Here is a 24205-nt window from a genome sequence, read left to right on the forward strand (position 1 = left end):
TTGCATACAACTCTCTCATTATTTCATATGCATTAAATAAGTTCTCTATTATTTAAAATACCTAATACAATATAGAAAGTACTATATGAATACCTGTACTGCATTGTTTAGGAAATGACATGATTGAAAAGGCAAACCTGTATATGTAGGGAGTAACCCTAGCCCCGCCCAATAGTCCTGGGGCAGGTACCAGGTGGACCTGGGGACTCGCCCATAAGGGCGGGGTGAAGGAAAGCCGGCATGACGTAAAGGGGGCTTCTTAAAGGACTGCACGTGGGGACCGGGCTCTCTCTTTGTTCTGGCCGCGCTGGCTGGGTTCTTAACCTAGCTCTGGCCTGTGTTTCACCCGGTTGTGCTTGGAAATAAAGAGACCTTAATCCAATATGTATATGTGTTTAATATGAACAATTTTAAACGAATATTTTTGGCTGAATCTACAGATGCAGAACCCACAGACATGAAGGGCCAAATGTATTCTGATCCTCATTTGCAGACAGAGACTGAATCAAGGAGCATTTGAGAAACCTACTGGGGAAAGAAGTTCAGAGTTGAGAGTTCATATTCACTGTTTTTTACTTTCCAGCATACTTTTTAATCATTTATTTCCTAAATTGCAGTCTTAACAATAAATATCAATTTAAACAGGTAGATGGACCGAATCCCATAAAAAAATCAATATGAATGGATTAGCCTTTGCTACTTAACAATTCCTGAGGGACTAAGTTTCCAATACTCTATTTTATTAAGCCACAGGATAGCATAGCTAAAAGCATCATAGGGTCTTAAATTGCTCACATAATACACATTTCTTCCTCTTACAAGGCAGGCCATTCAGCAAACAAGAGAAGACCAAAGGATGTAAGAAGACTGAAACAACATGAAAAAAAAGAAAGAAAGAAAGTCAAGACTAGGCTGAGAAGACGGCTCACTGGATAAAGAGCTTTCTATGAAAGAGTGGAGACCTAGGTTCTGATATCTGGAACCCATTTTAATAAGCCAAACCCACTTCAATAGTCCACAGCTGTGACCCAGCACTGCTACAGGGGAATGAACAGCAGAAACCAGGAACCACCTGAGGCTCACAGCCAGCTAGTTTAACACATATGACAGGGATGGAGGAAAATGAGAAGTGATGCTCAAGACTGGCCTCTGGCCTCCACATGCACACCATAGCATGTATGCCCATACTCGAACACATGGATGTAGGCAAATTTAACAAGGGAGCCACAATCTTGGACTAAGTGGTTTCACTGGTTCCATACACCAGTCAAAAATAAACAGTCACTGGAACTGACATTCCACAGAACCAAACTGAAACTGAGGTGGTAACCTGGCCCTGAACATGACGACATTCCCTTTGCCTTAAAACTCTTACTCCAGGGATGGTGATGCCTCCAGACCAGGCTGGTGAAACACACAGAAACAGCTGACCTGAACATCCGGGAACTCTTGCTCCCTAGTCTGATAGCTGGAATACCAGCATGGGACTTATCCATTCCCCAGGAACATGGGTTTCTGTGAGGAAACCTCAAAAATCTACGGGACCTCCTGTAGTAGCCCAGTACTTATCCCTACCATAGGTGTGGACTTTGGGAGCCCATTCCACATAGAGGAATACTCCCTGAGCCACGACACACGGGGGTGGGACTAGGCCCTATCCCAAAGGATACAATAGACTCTGATGACACCCTATGGAAGGCCTCACCATCCAGGGGGAGCAGAAAGGATATGTGATAGGTAGGGTTTTAGTTGGGGGGGGTAGGGGAGGACAGGTGGGAGAAGAGAACTGGGATTGTCAGGTAAAACCATCCTGTTTCTAATTCAAATAAAAAAAGTTGGAGAAAAAAAAAAAAAACTCTTACTCCATATTCAATAGTTCCCTTCTTGCTTTCATGTCACACACACGGATTTCCCATATGAAAGAAAATATGTGACACTTTGCCTTTCTCTCTTTCCCCCCAGAAAGGGAAAGGAGGGACAGAACAAGGGTAAAAGACAGTATAAGTATGTGTATGGAGATATCATAATGAACCTGTTGTTCTGTATGCTGATGAAACCCAATAAGGCAAATGAAGGTTCCACCCCCTGTCCCTGCCCTACAAAGTAACTTTGAAATGACTATTCCACTTTAGTTTTTGTTTGTATTTGCTTACGTTCTTTTCTGTCTATAAAACCATTAGGAAATAAATGGTGTTCCATTTTAGAATTAAAATTACAATTTAGAATTAAAAAAGTAAAGCCAATTATGATCTTTACATTGTTCCAATTTTGTCCCTTGTGAACAGTGGACCGATATCACCCTCAAGTGAATGTGTATCAAACACAACAGATTATTCTTTGAATATAAACTCATCCAAATGAAAAATGATGAAAATAAACTTTCACAAAGTTCAAATGCAGCCAAACAGGCATCTGAACTCATCTGATCTCATGTCCATCATCTTGAGGGTAAAAATACTATAAGACATGAATTTCTGAAAGCTTAAACTTTAAAAGCAATGTTTGGAGTATATTATCCAGCCAGGACAAAGTTACTGTAAAACCCTTTTATTTTTCTACTTATACTTTAAAACAAAAAGACCTAATGTTTTATACAAAGATGGTCTTGAGTCACTTAAAAATAAACAAGGGCTGGGAAGATGACTCGGGCAGTAAAATACTTATAGCTTAAACATGAGGACCAGGCCTGAGTGGCATCATGTGCGTGCTTGCACGCATGCGTGTGTACACACACACACACACACACACACACACACACACACACACACACACACACACACATATAGCTTGCTTCTAATCACAGCACTGAGGAGGCAGAGACAGGCAGATCCCTGGGGCACTCTGGCTGGCCTCATCAGTGAACCCCACATCACAATGAGAGATACTGCCTCTTTTTCTTTTTTTGGGGGGAGGTGTTTTTGATTTTTGTTTTGTTTTGTTTTTTGAGACAGGGTTTCTCTGTATAGCCCTGGCTGACTGGAGGCAGAAAACATTGGTGGTTAAATATTAGAAATGAACTTCTATATATTTTCTGTATAATCAAACTATGACAATAAGAATGTACTATTATTTTTAAAGTGTTATCTAAGAATTTGATGAATTCTTAGAAAGCTTTGAAACATCAAGTCCTGTTAAAACTGCTTTCATTCACACAATCACACTTACCCAGGCTTGCCATCAAGGACTCCAAGTCCTGGAGGAGAGCTGGCAGCTGCTGCAGCTGCTCCTGCAGCTCGGACAGGCTGGTCCTCTTCTTCTCCCAGTGGGCAGAGAGCATGACCACCTCGCTGTCCACTAGCTGCAACACAGACCAGTAGGGACTCAGAGAAAGCACATCTCAATATAAAGTTACAGTTATCCTGCAAAGGCCTAGACAGTTTGTCAGGTTTCACTGTTTCAATCCTAGTTTAACCATTCACCCAGGAATGCAGCCATTTCAAAGGTCAAAGAGCACATATGTGTAAGTGTCCCAGAGCCGGCACACCGCTAACCAGCTCCAGCTTCCTGCTTGTTTATAACCACGTGACCTCAGCTCCTCTTCCTTTTCCCTCTGGGAGTCCCTTAATTCTTACAAGCGTAATGCATGCTACCAAATTCATGATACTCGTGTATATACATGGGTTTTACAACAGAAAATCATTTGCTGCCTTCCTGTCAGCCTTTGCACACTCACCACTTTTACACCCATTATGTATAATGATTCTTCAGTGGTTTACAGTACCCAGAACTCAGTGCTGTATGTAGGTGGGTCCGGTCTCTCCTTTCAATATTGCAAAACCAACCAACCAACCAACCAACCAACCAACCAAGCCTTTTACTTTTGCCTGGGCCTGGATTTAGTGTTGAAAAGGAGAAATCTGCCAAAGGGGAAAGGAGATCAGCAAACTACCTCTCCAGCGTCTGCACACTCCTTCGCTCTCCTGTGAAGTGCAGCCCACGCATCCTCATACCTAAAACACAAAGACAATTTAAAATGTAAACAGACATTGAAAGGAAACACATCTAAGTAAGTTTATAATATATTGAGGCTGCAGAAAAGAACCAAAAAATAATGCCACATAAGAGCATAGAAGGCAACCTGAAAAACAAAATACCCAGAGACCCTAATCACACAAACAGTTGAATTTTTGTTTTTAATGGAAAAGAGAAAAAAAATATTTTTTTCTTTTTTGAGAAAGATCTCAGTATGTAGAACTGGCTAGCACAGGGCTTTTTATATAGACCAAGCTGGCCTCAAACACCAAGTAATTCCTCTGCCTCTGCATCCCAAGGGCTGGAATTACAGGTTTGGAAAATACCACCCCTACATTATAAAAACTTTTAAATTATATTCTTTTATCTGTAAGTGCTGTGCCTGTACATATGTCTGTGCACCAAATATGTGCCTGGTTCCCAAAGAGGACAGAGAAGTGATGGGGGATATCTTTCTGTATGCTGTGAATATATGTTTCTCTTATTAGCTAGTGAATAAAGCTGTTTCAGCCAATGGACAGACAGGATTTAGCCAGGCAGGAAATCCAAACAAGGATAGAAAAAGTAGCAGGCAGAGTCAGGGAGATGCATGTAGCTGCCGAGGAAGCAAGAGACCTGGGCATCACTGGTAAATCAAGATGATATGGAGATACACAGATTAATAGAAATGGGTTAATAATTAAGACAGAGATAGCCAATAAGCCTGAGCAACAGGCCAAACAGTTTATAATTAATATAAGCCTCTGTGTGTTTATTTGGGACTAAATGGCAGCAGGACTGGGTGGGACAGAAATTTCAGTCTACAGAGGAGGGCATTGGCTCTTCTGGGACTAGAGCTACAGACAGCTGTGAGCTGCCATGTTTTCAACCTGGGTCCTCTGGAAGAACAAGTGCTCTAAACCATTGAGTCATCTCCAGTCCAGAAAAACTTTTCTTTACAGTAGAAATACAATTAGTGACTTAAAAAAAAAAAAAAACAAAGAAAGAAAGACACAGGCTCATTATTGGGAAAAGACAAGAGAAATAACTGTCAAGAAAGACTCCTAATGGGTGTGAAACTGAAGAGAAACGGGTATCCACATAGACTTAAAAATTCTCAGCACAGAATGCTCACTAACCTGGAGGAAAACAGACAAAAGAAACCAGGCACATACTTTAACAAGTGACCAAGACTAATATCAATCACAATAAGACATCCACATCATCTGCCTCCTACCATGATCACTGAAACATAGTTACTTTGTTATTTTTGATGGGAAGGCATTAGGAAAGAGGATATTGGGCAGTATGTAATATAACTAACTGGATTCAACAGCATCAAGGTCTTGAACCTCATTGCCTATTCCAGACTAAAGGAAAGGTATTGTGGGATATTTGCACACTGTATGAAAATGTATTGTTAGGATTGGTGTAATAAAATGCTGTACAGCGGGGGAGAGGAGGGTGAGGGAGAAGGGATTGACATCTGAAGCAAGCCTGTTCCTAATTTCAACTAATAAAATAAAATTAAAAAAAAAAGCTGTACAGCCAATAGCTAGGAAGAGGTTAGGCAGGATCTCTGGGACAGAGAGAACCCTGGGGAAAAGAAAGGCAGATTTGCCATCCAAATACAGAAAGGAAATGGGAAGTACAAGATGGTATAGAGTTAAAAACCACTTGGTAGAATGTAGATTAATAAAAATATGGGTTGAATTAAGCTATAGGAGCTAGTTAGGAACAAGCCTAAGCTATAGGGAGCTGGCTGATGGGACAGAGAAAGACTCAATACAGAAAAGGAGGTAGCATACTGCATGGTCCTAGATACAGGAAAAAAAGGGTATCAATAGCTGATAAAATCTGAATGGATATAGTTCCAATATTAGTTACCAATATAGTTACCAATATTAATTTCTTGTTTTGATCATCATACTTTGGTTATACAAAATGCTAACATTGGGAGAAAATTCTTGCTCTAATTTTGTAATATTTTCATAAAGCTGAAATCATGTCAAAAATAAGTATTTCAACTTTAATTATTACTATTGTTTTTGCGGTGTTTGGGCATGCATGATGGGTGCACATGCCACAGTACATGTGTGGAGATCAGAGGGCAATTTGTGGGTTCTGAGAACCAGGTCACCAGGGTTACACAGTAAGTACTGGCTCAGCTATCAAGCCCTCAAAATAAAAAGGTTTAACACATAATTTCTAAACATAATATTAGCTATATGGCTATTGACAGAAAACCTGATTTTCTATCTCATCTAAAATTCTATCAAAGTTGTGACCTGAATTGACATATGTGTTTCATGAATCCATACTGCCTCTCTTTATAGTTAGAGACATTTTTCTGTTGAATTTAGACAGGAAAGCCAATCTGATAATCCCAGTGACTGAAACAAGTATCTACATGTAATGAAAAACACTGTACAATATTACATAATCAACACAGTCCTCCTGTCACTGCCAACTAACAGAAAGCTTGACGTTTTTCTCTCTGGTGCATCTAACTGTAGGTATCAATTAAAATCAACAAGCATTTATTGAATGCCAGGCACTGTTAGGCACCAGAGTTGCCAAGATGAATTATACTTTTCCAACTTTGTTGTCTCAGTAATTAACACAGAGAACTCGCTAAATGTCTGCCAAGTAAAGGAATGATCACACTACTTTCAAATCCAAGACTTCACAGTAGACTGGCCATCACTTCCTCAGTCAACAGAAAGGAGCAAAGGAAACAGTGCTTGCCATTTAAACTTCAGATCCTTCTCCCCATCTCCTCTCCCACATTATACATAGGCTTTGCTTCTTACTGCTGTGTATGGCCCTCACACCAACTGAGTTTGTCACTTTGCTGCTGACTCATTCCCTAAATAACAATACAGACTCACCAAGGCCTTACTTCTCTTCTTGCTGCTATGAGAAAACACTCAACAACAACTTCCAGGGCTAAGGGTTTAATAGTTTACAACTCCAGGTTACAGCTCACCATTTTGGAGAAGTCAGGACTATCGTTCAAAGTATTACCTGGACAAAGTAAATTTGAAGCAGCTAGTCACATTATATCTAAAGTCAAATGCCAACAGCAATAAACAAACAGCAGGTGTCCAGCTTACTTTTCCACTTATACCATCTAAGGCTCCCGGCCAGGGGAACAGTGTCAGCCCCAGTGATTATGTCTTCCCACATCAATTTACATAGTCAAGACAATGTCCCCACAGATCACTGCCCACAGGCCAACCTAATCTAGACCACCACACCCAACTATTCATCTTCTCTACTGTGAGGCTATCACTTTAGTGGGCACTGCTGAAAACAGGGAGATAATCCACTACAAAGACATACTACTTAGCCTTTCATGGATCTTAGCTGCCAGTTACAATGCTTAAAAGTTCATTCCTGAGAGATTCACTGCCAGGGAAATGGTGCCGCTCTTGGTGGGCATGTCTTCTATCCTCAATATAGTCAAGACAGTGCCCTTACAGACACATCCACAGGCTTTGAGGGAAGACAGTCCCTCAAAGCAAATATTATACATCTCATGCATGAAGTCCCCATGATGTCATTTTTAATAAATGCATGACTTTACCACATTTTACTGGGGTGAAAAACCCTGGCTATAAATTCATTCAAAATTTTTGCTCTCATATTTCTTTAAGTCAATAATAGGAAAATGAAGGAAAAAACCCACACTCATAATGTAGTAATTCATTCAAATAATTATTGAACACATTATGTATTATAGCAGAACTGGTGGAAGAGAGACCACAGGAAGATTGACATGTAAACAATTACCTTCTGTGCTAGCCAAGGCAACCTGCTTTATAAAGCATTTGAGCTCTAAGGATCTGGGAGACAGATTCTTAAAAACCTATGATACTATGGAGAGAGGCCAGTCACAGTAGTGGCCACTTATAATTCCTGCACTATATAGAAGGAATTAGGCAGATCCCTGGGGCTCAATGGTCAGCTAGTCTAGCCTACTTGGCAAGTTCCAGGCCAAGGACCTACCCTGTCTCAAAATAATGAAGCAGGCACCCGAGGAACACCTGAGGCTAAGTTCTGACCTCCATGGACACACATTCAAAGCTAGGATCTAGAGGACAGAGAAGACAGACAGAAAAAGTAAGAAGCTCTAGGAGGCTGTCTCCCACCTAGACCCCAATTACACTACAGAACCCTTCTGATGAAACCAGTCTGATGCTCACTAACTGTAGGGGAAGGCCTGGATAGAAAACCACTTAATTTTGGTCAACCTGGTTTTATCAGGTTTAGCAGCTACCCATGCCCATAGTTCCCAGCTTCCACAGCTATGGCCATGCACTTGTTCCTTGCATCGTGTGCAGAGTGTAGGCAGGTAATAAACCTGTCTTGTGGTTATTGAAAATCTGTGCTCTAGTCCCTAGTTACTGCTTCTGATCAGGGAGGAGTAGTCACAGAGTCAGCCACTACTGAAAATCCCTCATATTCATGCCAAAGAAACTTTTAGCAGATTTAAAAGGTCAGCATCTGGTTTCAGTTGCCCATCATTTTTCTTTTTCTTTTTTAAATTAGGTGCCAGCCATTTAAAGAGTAGATTAAGACAGTCAAGATCAACCACATATAAGGAGGAATTAATGTGGAGGAGGAATTAATGTGGTTGAAACAGGTTGGGCTCACAGCTCAGTGTTAGAGAGTTTGCCTAGCATGAGTCCCTAGCTCCAGTCCCACTAGCACTAGTGTATCTGTACATGAATAAACAGTACACGAATGGTTTTTAACTATACTTCCTTTCAGGTTCACTTCTACCTTTCACACAACAAACACAAGCAGAAAATTGGCACCAAATAAACATACATTTGTAATCTCTAACAAGGAGGGGGAAGCCCTCTAGATTTAGCAACTACAGAAAAAAATCCAATTACAAACTAAAAACACAGGCTACTGATGAAAAGAAGTGACTGCAGATCAGGAAAAGAAGCCATTATCACCACTGCACACACCCACCAACCTCAGGTCAGAGAACTTCACTAACAACAGAACTGTTGCTGGCCCTTTCTTTTGTCCCACCTGGTCCTGCCGTTTCAATCCCAAATAAACACACAGATGCTGTATTAATTATTAAATTGTTGGCCGATGGCTAGGGCTTCTTATTGGCTAGCTCTGTCTTAATTATTAACCCAATTCTATTAATCTAAGTATTTCCATGTGGTCTTATCTTACCAGAGAAGGGTCTGGACGTTACTCCTTCCTTCACTACATGGTGTCTGTTTTCGGCAGGCTCCCTCTGCCTACCTTTCCCAGAATTCTCCTCGTCTCCTAGTCCGGTAGCCCCACCTATCCTTACTGCCTGGCCACTAACCAAACAGTGTTTTATTCATCAACCCATAAGAGAAACATATATACAGAAGGACATCCCCCATCACACAACACACAGACTTACTGCATAGCATCCCTGGTATAGCTGACTTACTATGAAATTCACACTTTTAAGTGTATGATTTCAATACATTCACAAGACTGTACAGTTACTACACTACCTCTAAAATATTTTCATCACTGTAAAAAGAAACCTCGTAAGCACCCACTACCAGTTACTATCTACCCTGAACTTCCCTCCAAACATTGGTAATCACTAATAGTTTGTTTCTTCTGGAGATTTTATATGGATGGACTGACAAATATGTGCCCTTTTGTATTGGATCCTTTAAGTTTTCATCCATGTTTAATGTATCAGTCTTTCATTTTCACACCCAAGTAACACTTTATTATATGGATACTTCACTGTTGGACATTTATGCTGTTTCTACTTTTTAGTTATGAATAAAACTATTACACATATTCAAGGTTCAGGTACAAGTTTTATGTAGATGCAGATAAAGATATAGATATAAATATAGATATATACATACACAGACAGAGAGAGGAGACAGGGAGGGAGGAAGAGGGGGAGAGGGGGAGAGGGAGAGAGAGAGAGAGAGAGAGAGAGAGAGAGAGAGAGAGAGAGAGAGAACCTCTCACTATATCTACATAGCACAGGTTGGCCTCAAACTCATTCATGATTTTCTTACATGTGCTATCACACCTAACTCAGTAGTTTTCCATTTTCTTGGAGTTACACTGTTGTTTTATATGATAATTCTGTATCTAAATTTCTGAGAGACTATGAAACTATTTTCTAAAGCAGCTACATCACTTTACATATCCACCAAGATGCATAAAGACATTAATTTGAGCCAGGAGTAGAAGCATACATCTTTAATCCCAGCAACTCAGGAGGCAGAGGCAGGCAGATCTTTGTGAGTTCAAGGCCAGCCTGGTCTACATAGTAAGTTCTAGGACAGCCAGAGCTATGTAAAGAGACTCTGTCTCTGGGGAGGTGGGGGGATGTTAACTCGCCCAGGCCCTTGGTACACTCCGTATGGTACATCTTTCTGGATGGAGAGGCTAACTAACATACATGAAATGGCATTTGAGTGCAGTTCTAGCCTGCACCTCTCTCCTGATGATAATAATACCGAGCACTTTCTGTGTTCTTAGGGGCCATCTGTGCTGTCTTCACTCTGAGAAACATCTACTCAGATCTTTTGTTTCTTCACTGGACCACATTTTTGCTGCTGAGTTACAAATGTTCTTATACATACTGTGGATGCTACTCCATCAAACAATATGCAAATATTTTCTTCTCCTGTGGGTTTTTGTTTAGCTTTCTTGGTGATGTTGAGACAAAACAATGCTCAAAAATTTTTGATTATGTCCGATTTATCAATGTGTTTTCTTGTGTTGCTTATGCTTTTGTTTCATGTCTGAGAAGAGCCACACCTTATTATTACCATGTCAACAGAAACGGGTTGGGGATAAGTGGTATAAGATTCAGAGAGCTTTCCTAGAATGCACAAATCCCTGTATTTGATTCCTAGCACCACATAAACCAGACTTGGTAGCACATGCCTGTAATACCAGCACTCAGGTGGAGGCAGGAGGATAGAAAGTTCAAAGTAGTCATCTGCTACATAAAACATGGTTTTAGCCCGGGCTACATAAGACCCTGTCTTTAAAAACACAACACAACAAAACAAATTGAGTTGTTTAATTCAGAACGATCCACAAGTAAAAGCAGCAGTGATTATCTGTCCAAATCTGTATGGCCTTGTAGTGAGGTGTGAAAGCAGAAGCCTTCAAGGAGAAAAAGGAAACCATCTCCAGTCTTTACAATAGCAGGAAATCATAGTGTTTTAAGGTTTTAGCTGTAAAATTGTAAAGCATTTTTAAACAAAAATTAAAGGTACCACTCTGCTCTAAAGGAAAATATTTACCTGCTAAGTAATTCCAGTCCAGCAGAGTACTTTGTTAAGTACGGAGCACTCCTAATAAGAGAAACAATGATTAGAACTGCTGCAGATTTACTTAACTTAAAGAAAAAGATTGTCACAGGAATTCTGGCATTGCCAATTATCATGTAATAATGTTAAAACCACTAATGAGGGGCTGGAATGATGGCTCAGCAGTTAAGAATACTGGCTGTTCTTCCAAAGGACCTGGGTTCAATGCCCAGCACCCACATGGCAACTCAAAACTGTCTGTAATGCCAGTCCCAGACTCAACACCCTCTATTTGCCTCCATAGTAGACATACATGCAGACAAAAATCCTACACGTTTCCTTTTAAATAACATATACACTCATATACATTATCTGAAAAACATAGAAAATTAAAACCGTTAATGAAGAGGCTGGAGAGATGACTCATGATACTCTCGAAGAGACTCTAGGTTCAGTTCCCAGTACCCACATCAAGCAGCTCACAATTGCTTGTAATGCCAATTCCAAGGGATTTGACACGTTCTTCTCGCCTCTGTGGGCACCTGCATGTAAGTGGTGCTCATAAGATTATACAGGCAAAATCAAAATACCAATGACAGTTTATACTGGAGAAGATGCAAAGAAAGGAACACTCCTCCACTGCTGGTGGGAGTGCCAACTTGTACAGCCACTGTGGAAATCAGTATGGTGACTCCTCAAGAAAATAGGAATGAGTCTACCACAAGATCCAGCAATTCCACTCCTAGGCATATACCCAAAAGAAGCACATTCATATAACAAGGACATATGTTCAACCATGTTCATAGCAGCATTATTTGTAATAGCCAGAAACTGGAAGCAGCCTAGATGCCCCTCAACCGAAGAATGGATAGAGAAATTGTGGTACATTTACACAATGGAGTACTACTCAGCAGAAAAAAAACAATGGAATCTTGAAATTTGCAGGAAAATGGATGGAACTCGAAGAAACCATTCTGAGCGAGGTAACCCAATCACAAAAAGACAAACATGATATGTACTCACTCATATGTGGACCTGCTTTATGATACATAGTAGTGACCATGCTTTATCAGAGCTGTTTTTAATGATGTTGTTCAGATTGGTTTCCTCCCAGATGATGACTGAGAAACTAATTAAAAAAAAAAAAAAATGGTGCCAAGTACCACAAGAGTAACAGAACTGTGCTGTCTTCTGGGATTTTGTTTTTTACTTTTTTGTTGTTGTTGTTTGTTTGTTTTTTTGTTTCTGTTTTTTGTTTTTTTTTAAATGGAGTATGCTGGATGTCTCTACAATTTTGTTCAAAGGACTACAGAACCTGGAAAAGCTGTTGCTGCTATTGATGTATAACATATTGCCATTATTGCTCTTTATATAAATATAAACATATACATACATATAAGCAAAATAAAATAAAATAAAATAAAATTTTAAAAATCTAAAAAAAAAAGATTATACAGGCATGCATGCACACATAAAAATGACACTTTACTTAAGCTTTTGGAAAAGTATATTGCTTCAGATGTACTGAAATATAACAATATGCAGAAATTGTCTCAGGCATATAATAAACATTTTCATATAATATTAGATAAAGAAAATAAATATGCTTGATCAAAGTTCACTGTTTCCAGTTGAAATTGAATTCTGTCACATATTTTAAAAAATAATAACAATTCTAGTGTCCAAATGTAAAACATGTAACACATCTACAAGGACTCATTTATCAAGTTCTGTTTCATTATTGATTTGCTTCTCAGTAACCCAGGACTTCTGACTCTGATACACTTGAGCTTTTCAATCACTTCACAAGTTTATTACAGTTTCCATGAATCACAATGTTTAAAAGAATCAATATTTTTTTGTGATCACATGCATTCAACAGACACGAAATTCAAGTTATGCAAATAAAGCTCTTGTTTGAGCTTACCTGGGTTTGCTTTTTACTTTTGCTTCTCTTGATTTGTCACTTAAAGTCTTCAACCTATAATTAGCAAATATAAAATATATTTTAACAAGTCAAGATTTTCAACCCCATAGGGGCTTCAGTCCATACCCCACCCTGGAAATTACAATGCTCAAAAGAATCAACCATCTGTTTAATACATCTTTCTAACTGAGTTAAGAAGCTCCATAAAACCCTAGCTGTTCCGGAAGCAATAAGAACCTCCACAAGTAAAAGCCAAGGAGGGTGTTTTTATAGCCATGTTCTTCCATTTTCACCACAATCTCAGAAAGGCATTAAGTTGTGACAATTTAGATAGAGCTATCCTGAGACTATGATACACAGCAGTAGACCATGTTTACAGCTGAGTATGGAAGGTACTGCTAAGACCTTCCATACAACATTGATATATCAAATACAGAGTTCTAAAGTATCATTTAATTTCTTAAATCAACATATCAACTTTCCTGCCTCCCCCATAAAAGAAAAACACAACTAATTTGGGTTAAAAGGTAAAGAGAGATCATTACAGAGAACTGAAAATAAAATTGCTATAAGATTAAATAAGAGCTTCCCCATGTGGCTCCTTAATAACCATCTGTTTCAAAAACTGATCTTTAACCAAATATAATGTGTGGAACTTATCTGATCTGGATTTGGACAAATCAGCTGTGAAAAGGCATTTCTAAGAAGCAAGAGAATCTGATTATGAACTGAGTAACTGATAATACCAACGAATTAGTGTTTAATTTTGTTAGTCATGACTGAGGCAGTACATTTATGTAACATCTATGCTAGTGAATGCATTGCCCCACATGAGGTGCAGCAGATAAGTGTAGGACTGACTATGACGGAAAGATAAACACGCCAACACCTGAAGATTGTTGACTGAGATACATGGGGCTCGTATCACTGCTCTATTTTTGTATATGAAGCTTTTGTTTTAAAAAATGTTTTTTAAGCTAGACATGGAAGCACAGGCCTGGAATCTGAGCAGCAGGGAAGCTAAGGTAGGATGATGAAGTGTTCGAAGCCAGCCTGAGATACTGTCAGGGAGGAATACCATAGAGCTTCCCAATGAACAGTGACAGATCTGCTAGCTGGCTCAACTGCGTTGGGCTGTATGGCAGCATTTCATTTGCATGCCCATCAATTCCTACCTTGTCTACAGGTGGTAGGAAAAGGGATGATGGTTGCTTTGAAAAACTCTAAAACCTGTAAGTAGTGTATTTGCTCATAAAACACAAGTCTTTAAACCATACTCAAGCTTCTTCTATTCCACCTTTAAATGCAATTTCCTATGTTTACCTATCTCTCTTATTCTCTGTGTGGTACAGAGAGACAAAGACAGACAGACACTGGGGTGGGGTACCATCTCAAAGACCCCTTAAGCTCCACAATCTGAGTCATGCACACCAAACTGGCACAGACTCAGAAAAGGGAAAATATTTTCAAACTGCCTTTGCCCTAATGAATCCCAAACACACTGCTTCAGTTCTGACCCCTCTCCTGAGGGTACCTTCAATTACCAAGAGCTCCTCCGATCTCAAGGGCTACTTCATGAAATCACTGTCAACTGTTCCTTTCCCCTAAGTCTCTTCTTATTCCTTTGTGTTAGTATAATGCCATCACTTATCTAAGATACTACAAATCAACATTCTCAAGTTCTACACCTTTTCATGTCACTTCTCACTGCTGGCAAGCTCAACCACTGCCTGTCACATAGTTCCTCTTATAAATGTCTGTCAGAACTCCTCTCCTACCTGGCCCACACAAGGGTAACTTCTCTGCCCACCATCCCTAATCCCAAACACAAAAATACATGTAGGCCCATCCCTCAATCTGCTAGCTACAACAGCTCTGACATTCTAGATATTCTGCCTATTGCCACAGTCTAGGTGATCTGTGCTATAGTCCCAGTACCTAAAATAGGGCCTGACACAAAGCAAGCACAGGACAAATCTTTGCCAGATTAAGCAAAGCATGAAAAATTCTCTATTCCTAGGCCCTGAACATCTTGCCCAGCTACGTCTCCTATAACGGCTTCTCTTTCTCCAGTATCCTTACCGAAACCTTAACAATCCATCCTTATTCTTCAAAGCCCAACTTACAAGTCTTCAGTGAACGCAACCAAATCAAGGACTTGTAACTCTGGGCTCACAAAGTACATCACTAGTGTCTTCTAACATTGAGTTCACTATGATTTGCTTTTCATTACCACCAGGGCAGAAACTGCTTCTGTAACTTTAGTAGCTGCCAGATCTAGCCCAATTTACAAATACTTCTTGGTATATACTATGCAAAACTGAGCATATGGCCTCTCAACCTTTTTAAGGCATCTATGAAAAGGGGCACTTTGTACAAACATACATGCAGACAAATACACTCATAAAACACAAGTAAACCTGAAAAAAAAATTAAAGGTAGAAAGCAAAAGAGAAAGGCACTTGGTACTATTGCCTCCACACAGGAGTATATCATGTACCTGTACACACACACACACACCCCACTTGAAGGAAGGAAGGAAGGAAGGAAGGAAGGAAGGAAGGAAGGAAGGAAGGAAGGAAGGAAGACCCTATTAGCTGAAGGAGTAACTTAGTGACAGATTGCTTGCCTACCACAAAGTCCTGGGTTCCATTTCCAGAACCTACAAATAAATAAATAAATAAATAAACAAACAAATAAAATCCTAGAAAGGTCAACATGTTGAGCAAAGCTTTGCCTACAGATTGTACTAAAAGTTAAATTATTAGATACTCTTTGCACAATTTAAGACTACAGAAGGGGAGAAAAGAATGAAGATACTGAACAAGAAGAGTTGGGGGCAGTGGTGCCTTTGAAAGCATGACAAACAGGAAACATGAGCCTATAATATACATCCATAAACCTTCAGAAACGTGTGTTGTAGTTCCTTGAAGGGCTTTACATACCTAATACCTATGCTTTTATTCATAACTGCTCAAAATTTAAAAGAACAGTGGATGCAACATATATACTTACAATGGTTTCTCCAGAGCCAATCCAGTATAAAAAATACACACACACACACACACACACACACACACACACACACACACACACACACACAGAGCCTGTTCTACAGGGAGCCCCTAAAATGGCTCCAAGAACCAAGTCGAATGAAAACAGAACTCAGAAAAAAAGGCCCAGAGTCAATGACCCCAGTTCCAAGGCTTTTAGGTTTGCCTGCTAACCACTTAGGGGAAACAGCATGATATAATCACAACACTAGGTTTGGGCTGGTGCTGGTACCATGGATAAAAGCTTATGAGGAAAGACCATAAGGGACTGGGAATGGTGCTCAGCAGTGAGACACTTACCTGGCATGTGTGAAGTACTGGGTTCTATTCCCAGTGTGGTGATTTGAAAGGAAATGGCCCCCAAAGGGAGTGACACTGTTGGGAGGTGTGGCCTTGATGGAGTAGGTGTGTCTAGTTGGAGGAAATGTGTCACTTTGGAGGCAGGCTCTGAGGTCTCATATATGCTCAAGCCACACCCAGTGTCTCAGACCACTTCTTGTTATCCTCAGCTCCTTCTCTGGCACCATGTCTGCCTGCATGCTACTAGGCTTCCTGCCATGATGGTAATGGCCTAAACCTCTGAACTGCAATTGAGCCACCCCAATTAAATATTTTCCTTTATAAGAATTGCTGTGGTTATGGTATCTCTTCACAGCGATAGAAACACTAAGACAGAAATTGGTACCAGAAATTGGTATCAGACTATGCTTTGGTTTGGAGGAATTTGGACTTTGAGAGTTTGGGTTAGGAAAGCAGTGGAATGTTTTAAGCACTAGTAGAAGCATGCAAGACGGTGGTGCTATGAGTTATTTGAACTGTGGGGGATTGATTCAAGAGGTTTCAGAGGAGAATTTTAGTATATTGCCTAGAAATTGTTCTTGTGATAGTTTGGTGAGGAATGTGGCTGCTTTTTGCTCTTGTCCGAAAAGTTTGCCTGAGTTTTGGATTGATTCCCTTGGAAGAGGATATCTCAAAACAGCCTAGTATAGACTCTAGTCTATTTTACTAGATAAAATAGTCTAGATTACTAATGTTAACTCTAATGAAGATATATAACAAAAAGGAGCAAGCTGAGCAATATTTGAGGAGAAAAGGAGCACCAGGAAATGGAATGGAGCTAAATCCTGTGTTCAAAGAGAAAAACAGATTATGAAATAGAATAAGAGAGTGGTGACCTCAGGGCAAGATCCCATCCAGCTAAATTTCCAACTTGTGAAAAGGAGTTAAAGAAAAGCTTAGAGCTGGGTGTGGTGGCAAACACCTTTAATTCCAGCACTGGGAAGACAAGAGGCTGGTGGATCTTTGAGTTTGAGGCCAACTTGGTCTACAGAGCAAGTTCCAGGACAGCCAAGCTTAGGCAATGAAGGAAAATCATTGAAAACAGAAAGCTGGTGAAGATGCAATTGAAAGATCTCTGAGTTAGCCTGGTCTACAGATACAGTTTCAGGACAGCTAAGTTTAGGCAGTGAAAGAAACCACGAAAAATAGAAAGTTGGTCAAGATGTAATTGAACAAGGGGCCATGTTCCAGCCCCAGCAAGCAGGCAATAGAACTTGGCAGCTTCCACCACGTGGTTCTGGAGTTAAGAAGAAAGGGGCATTGGAATTTGCCTCCAAGACAAGGAAAGCTGCTGAGGCCAGGCATGTGTCAAAGGTGTCTCTAAGTGGAGGCCTAGAGAGGCCATGTGTAAAGCTGTGAAGCTGAAGACTGGATTGCCTTGGAGACCCCAAGACATTGGAGATGCCAGAGCCATGGGATACCTGCCAAGGAGAGCTGCTAACAGGGAGTGGAACCAGCCCAAGAGAGAGAAGTGTGTTGGAGTCAACAAAGATGAGAGAGTTAGAATCTCAAAAGCACTTTGACATCAGACATGGAGATAGTTTGCAGTTTGCCCAGCTGGTTTTTGGTCTTGCTTTGGTCCAGTATTCCCTCACTACGTTCTCTTCCCTGTGTTTTGGAATGGTAATGTAATCCTGTGCCATTATATATTGGAGGTATGTGATCTGTCTTTTTATTTTGACTTTATAGGGGATTAAAGTGAAGAGATTACATGAATCCAGAAGAGACTTTGAGCTTTAGACTTTTAAGTAAGTTTGAGACTGTTGTAGACTATGGGGACATTTGAATGTGGTTTGAAAGAAAATGGCTTCCAAAGTGAGTGTCACTATTGGGAAGTGTGGCCTTATTGGAATAGGTAAAGTCTTGCTGGAGGAAGTGTGTCACTTTAGAGGTGGGTTTTGAGGTCTCATATATGCTCAAGCCACGCCCAGTGTCAGTTCACCTCCTGTTGCCTTTGGATCAAGGTTTAACGACTCTCACTCAGCTCCAACACCATGTCTGCCTGCATGCTGTCTTGCTTCCCACCATGATAATAAGACTAAATCTCTGAGTTGTAAGTGAGCCACCCCAATTACATGTCTTCCTTTATAAGAGCTGTCATGGTTATGGTGTCTCTTCACAGCAACAGAAACCCCAAGATACCCAGTACTGAAAAAAGGAAAGAGGCTGAAAATCTAAGAACAACCTGGATCCCTCCAGACTATCTGTAATCTCTATCTTGTCCCACAACAATTATGACTGTACATTGCATTTCCCCTTAAGTCTGAATGGAATGTAGATATTGTGGTCTCTTGTAACTAAAATTCCTTCTCTGGGGGAGACATAAACAATGTTTACCCCTCCCCCTAGGGTCCCAATGACAAACCAAGATATGAGATCTACAAAGTACACTTTTGGGAAACAATACATTTATTGAGCTTCCTTAAAAAGCACAGGTGATAGAAGTTCAGTACTTATCTCTAGCATAGGTGTGGACTTTGGGAGCCCATTCCATATAGAGGAATACTCCCTGAGCCACGACACATGGGGGTGGGCCTAGGCCCTATCCCAAAGGATACAATAGTCTCTGATGACACCCTATGGAAGGCCTCACCATCCAGGGGGAGCAGAAAGGATATGTGATAGATAGGCTTTTAGTTGGGGGTGGTGGTAGGGGAGGAGAGGAGGAAGAAGGGAACTGGGATTGTCATGTAAAACAATCCTGTTTCTAATTCAAAGAAAGAAAAAGAAAAAAATTTCCATAAACATCTAAAACAAAACAAAACAAAACAAAAAAGAGCACAGGTGAGGCATTACTTATAGGGGTGTGGGTGCATCTCGCCCAACAGACCGCACCAGGAAAGCCTTTGCCCTGGAGAGGTAAGGGCTTCCCCTCCTCTAGTTATCCCCGGCTAACCCCCTGGAGGCCATGTACAATGAAGGCAGCACTGACTATAACAGGTGGTAGGAGACAGCTAGACACGAAGGTGAGGAGGGGTCCTATAAATATTCAACAAGCACAGCTGGGGTTATTCTTCCCCATTTGGGATGTAGGTGACATTCCACAACGGCACGTTCCTAGCTTAGAGGAGAGCCATGGAGGACATTCTTGGACATGATTTAGTCACTAAGGTGTCATTCTATTACGAGAACAATAAAAATAATCCTATTTCAGGGAAGTCGGTACAGTGATGTCTCAGCAGTTAAGAGGACTTGTTCTTCCAAAGGACTCAAGTTTGGTTCCCAGCAACCACATGGCTGCTCACTACTGCCTGTCATTCCAGTTCCAGGGGATCCCATGCTCTTCTCTCTCCTCTGCTGACACCTGTGTACAAATGAAATTCATACATAGAGACACACAAACATACACGTGGAAAAAAAGTAAAAAGGTAATCTGCCTGGAGTTAAGACTCCAGCTCCATGAGTTTTCTAAAACTGACAATGAGCAGAAACTCTGAGAGTCACTGTCCCTGCTAACTGTTAGAAGTAGCACTGCACACAAAAAACTCAGAAAACCTATTGACTGAAACCGATTGAGCACAGGACATGTGAAATTGTTTTAGAAGGCAGCTGCTCTGTCTGCCAAACACTTGCTCTACAAGGGTCCTACAGGAATATGTATGATAGACTTGGGAGGTGACTGCTGTAACTCTTTCAAAGGAATCCCTCAGTGCTTATTACCACAGAAATGTGTATTGTGTTTAATTTCTTAGCCAATGCTAAAATGGCCAAGTATGTAAAACAGAATAGGTAGCTCTCAAGCAGGAATATGGAAGAATTAGAAAGATAGGTTTTTGTTTGGTTGCTCCCTCAATAAAAAATTGTGTAGGAAATTGAGGACCTGACCAAAGTTAGTGTCAGTGGTTAGAGCTGCCTTTTTCCTGTAGACACACATGATTCCAAGAGTGTTATTTCCCTGCTAGGTGACAGGATAATGATGCAGAATCTGCTGGCCTGTCAGCTAAGTGTCATGTAAAGAAAGGAAGCTGAGACAGAAGAACACACTAAGAACAAAACTTTCTTAGGATGTCTAACTCTAAACCTGCCCTAGGCTATGGCATCACTTTCCAGGGGGTCCTGATCACATATCCTCAGCTCCTGTCCCTGACTAAACTCTAAACCTTCAAAGCTATCCAGATCTCAGAAGACAGTCTGGGCTGTACAGTCCACATTCCTAAGCAAGAAGCCTTCTAAGCAAACATCAGGAGTAAGAATGGGTTCTGAGGCAACTCCCAGCAACTACCAAAAGGGACTGCTAAGCCATCAAAAAAAAAAAAAAAAAAAAAATCCTTGCTGTAGAAACAGAAGGGTATTCAAGTGGGTTTTAGTCTTGGCCACACTCATGCTACAAACAGGCTATTATAGCAGTACACCAAAGTTTTTTAAGCTTACATTCAAAAAAAGGAAGTTACTTTTTCTAAATTTATAGTTTAAAAAACGAAAGAATGCAATGACACTTATCACTGAATAATTTCTTAGGCACTCAGAATTAATACTGACAAGAACACAAAGCTAAAATCGTCAGTAATGCTTTGTATATATTGGAGGCTTTCAAATACTTGCCAGTTTGTTAATATTCAACAGGCAAACAATATACACATTTTTTTTTTTTTGTTCCACGAGATGAGAGATCAGTTAACGCTTTTCCCATTATTAAAGTAGCATCGTGACTAAGGTGCCCTCACATTAGAAACACTCTCCAAACACATGACAGACCATCAGGTCACGGTGGAGGTGCCTGGAATCCCAACATTGAAGCAGGAGTATTCCCACCAGTTCAAGGCCAATCTGGGCTACAGTGTAAGACACTGTCTCAAAACAAAACAAACAAAAACCAAAGTGATGGCAGATCCTGTATAAAGGTGGCACTTTTTGTAAAGTTATAAAAGCTGTAAATACATTAAATACTAAAAACACACAAGCAGTGCCTACTGCCTATTTAACAGTCTCAATAACTAACTATGAGATAAGCACCATCACTGCATTTTACAGTCACAGAACAGAGACTTGCACGTCAGGTTAAGTGGTAAACCCTGCACGAGTGCTTGGGCAGTCAATGTTCCCAGACCTTGTAGCACCTCGGCATGACCTGGGGATCCTTGAATGACCCCTTCCCCTGACATTCCGGCTTAACCGAAGCTCCGGAGGCCAGAGCCAGGTGATTGCGAAAGATTCCCGGGGGCGTCCAAAGTTTGGGCAACTCCGGGTATGAACAGTTTCGACCCAGTTCCGTTCCTCTGGCCCAGCTCCTTCATCCGGGCGTTAAACCAGGGCAAAGACAGAGAAGGCAGCAGAAGAGGCGGGCCAGCCTGGCCAAAGCTCGGGCTGATCCGCCGGGGGTCCCAGCTGAAACCGGAGGGTGAGGCGGGTCCCGGGTGGGTCCTGCTCGGGGAAGGCCCGCGGACGCTCAGTGCGGAGCACACAGCCCCTCACGTGATCGTCCTGGCCGGGCGAGCAACGCTGCCCCGCGACAGGGCAAGAGGGCATCCCGCCCGCCCGCCCGCCCGCTGGGCCAGCGACTCGGTGCCGCCGCCGCCGCCTCGGGGACGCTGGCAAGTTCGTTGTCACCCAGGCGCGAGAACGCGCCGACCCGACGGCAGCCCCGCGGCCCTCTTGGCCGCCCACCGCGTACTCACCCGGACGTGAAATCCTGCTGCACGCTCAGCAGCCGCTCGCGCAGGGTCTCCAGCATCGCGTCCCCTCCCCTCAGGCCTCGCGCCGCCGCGGCCCCCAGACGCCGTAGGGCGCCCCCGCCCGCTCGCCCGCCGGCCGGCCGGCTCTCGCCTCACACACTCCGCAGCGGCCGCGCCTTCCGCGTCCCCGCCCCCTCCGCGCGCCGCCGGCCCGCGCAGCCGCAGTGCAGCGCGCAGCAGAGAGTCCCGCCGCGCTTGGAGGGGCGGGCCTTCGCCGAGGCGCTCGCCCTCTCGGCAGACTGGGCGGGAAGCCGGCTGGATGCTCGCTTGTTTGTAGCCGGAGCCGGGCTTTCTCCGTTGATAACTCTGCAGCGCAAATGCGTCTCGGAAGGATGATTTCAGTCCCCGCGCCCGGTAGTGAAGGGCTGGCTTTTTGAGGGTCGTAAGAAAGCTGCGGGAAAGCCTTGGGTAGCTGCGCCTCCCCGAAGCAACACCGAGTCAAGGATTTGGTCCGCGGTGTTGGGCTTTGGCAGTGATTGATCATCCGACTCCATACTTTTCACACTCTAGATCTTTACCCGGCCCCATCAAATTAATGTGCCCGTCACACGTTGTTACCGTTTGTTACCCCCACCCAGTCCTCGTGTGTATGTGAGGATAGTGCACGGTATCTCGGATACTAAGGCTCTACAACTGAGCCAGGTCTCCTTGTAACTTTTGTACCAACCGTTCTCAGTTGTCCTCAGTGCAGGAGGATACAATTTGACAGATTCTTTCTCCCTCTAGGCTTTTCCTTTCCTTTGCTGCTTACATTTATTTCCAACAAAGACAGTGTGTAACTAAACACAGCGTTTTACAACCTGTTTAAAGTTTATCAGACATGTGACCTTGTCAGGTCTGTAGGTCGTTAGTGTTAAGGGGTAAAAAAAATCAGAGACCACCCTCACGACCAAAGTTCAAATTAAGAGTCTGTATTAAGCCTGCCAGGGACTGCCTGGAGAGAAACACTTCTCACAGACCAGCCCCAAATACTTTGCAAGGAGTTTTTAAAGACAACATAGGAAAACTACAACCTGGTTGGCAGTTGCAGGGGGAAGCAAGCAAGCAGTTGAACAAGAGCCAAGAATCATGCAGTTAGCTGGGGCATTTCGACCCGGACAGGATTGGGTTCTTTCCAGCGGGACTTTTCAGAGCACAGGTTAGAAACCAAAGATGGCTTCAGCTGAAACAAGTAGAGAAACCTTTGTCTTATTAGTTAGGCAAGCTTGACTGTTAGTAGTTTCCTACTGTAAATTTTGAGTTGAGAAGGAAGTTACACTAGCAGGCATTAGCAGGGGTATAGTGTTTTCTGTTCATTTGTAGCTGTGCCTCAAGGCACCTTTGAAAAAGGACCAGTTTTTTTTTTGTTTGTTTGTTTGTTTGTAGGTTGTTTTCGTTTGTTTGTTTGTTTGGTTGTTTTTTTTTTTTTTTTTTTTTTTTTGAGACAGGGTTTCTCTGAGTATCCCTGGCTGTCCTGGAACTCCCTCTGTAGACCAGGCTGACCTTAAACTAAGAGATCCACCTGCCTTTGCCTCCAGAATGCTGGGATCAAAGGTGTGCGCTACCACCGCACAGCCAGTTTTTTATTTCTTATAACTGGAAGGATTGGGTCATTGTGGGGAGGGACTTTTGCCTTACAGCCCCGCCCCCTCTTTCCTGCCACCAGCCCCACACTCCTTCCACGAACTCCGCTGTGTCTTCCAGCATGATCGATTGTCCCCCTTTAAAGCATGAGCCAAAAGAACTCTTTCTTCCCTTAGGTTGCTTCTTCTCAAGTGTTTAGTCATATCTCCGCGAAAAAAATAACTGGCACATCAACCCCACCTTGTGTTCTTCTTGTCTCATTTCCGAGTTGGTTTAGTTGAGAATGAGAAGCACTGTCCTTTTGAGTCCTTTTCTATTCAGAATAGTACCTGATGCAAAGTCAGTGATCACAGGTGACATAATACCTAGTCAGTTTGGAAAACAGATACTGGGAACTAC

At 41.9% G+C, this 24205-nt stretch overlaps 1 protein-coding gene across 3 annotated transcripts in view; it reads right to left on the bottom strand.

Moving 5' to 3' along the window:
- Positions 1 to 22340, bottom strand: part of Dtnbp1 (dystrobrevin binding protein 1) — a 95727-nt gene extending 73387 nt beyond the window's left edge. The window contains exons 1-5 of one of the 3 annotated variants that reach the window (XM_035442942.1): positions 22187 to 22340; positions 13180 to 13233; positions 11247 to 11297; positions 3890 to 3950; positions 3166 to 3298 (exon numbers count right to left, since the gene is read on the bottom strand). In XM_035442942.1, coding sequence (XP_035298833.1) covers positions 3166 to 3298; positions 3890 to 3950; positions 11247 to 11297; positions 13180 to 13233; positions 22187 to 22242 — 355 coding nt within the window. In that variant the 5' untranslated portion in view covers positions 22243 to 22340. Of the gene's footprint in view, positions 1 to 3165; positions 3299 to 3889; positions 3951 to 6842; positions 6862 to 11246; positions 11298 to 13179; positions 13234 to 22186 lie in introns of those variants that run through there. The other 2 variants (XM_035442941.1, XM_035442943.1) reach the window with 2 other exon arrangements.
- Between the last annotated feature and the right edge of the window lie 1865 nt (positions 22341 to 24205).

Source organism: Cricetulus griseus, chromosome 3, assembly GCF_003668045.3.
Source record: "Cricetulus griseus strain 17A/GY chromosome 3, alternate assembly CriGri-PICRH-1.0, whole genome shotgun sequence".
Taxonomy (NCBI): domain Eukaryota; kingdom Metazoa; phylum Chordata; class Mammalia; order Rodentia; family Cricetidae; genus Cricetulus; species Cricetulus griseus.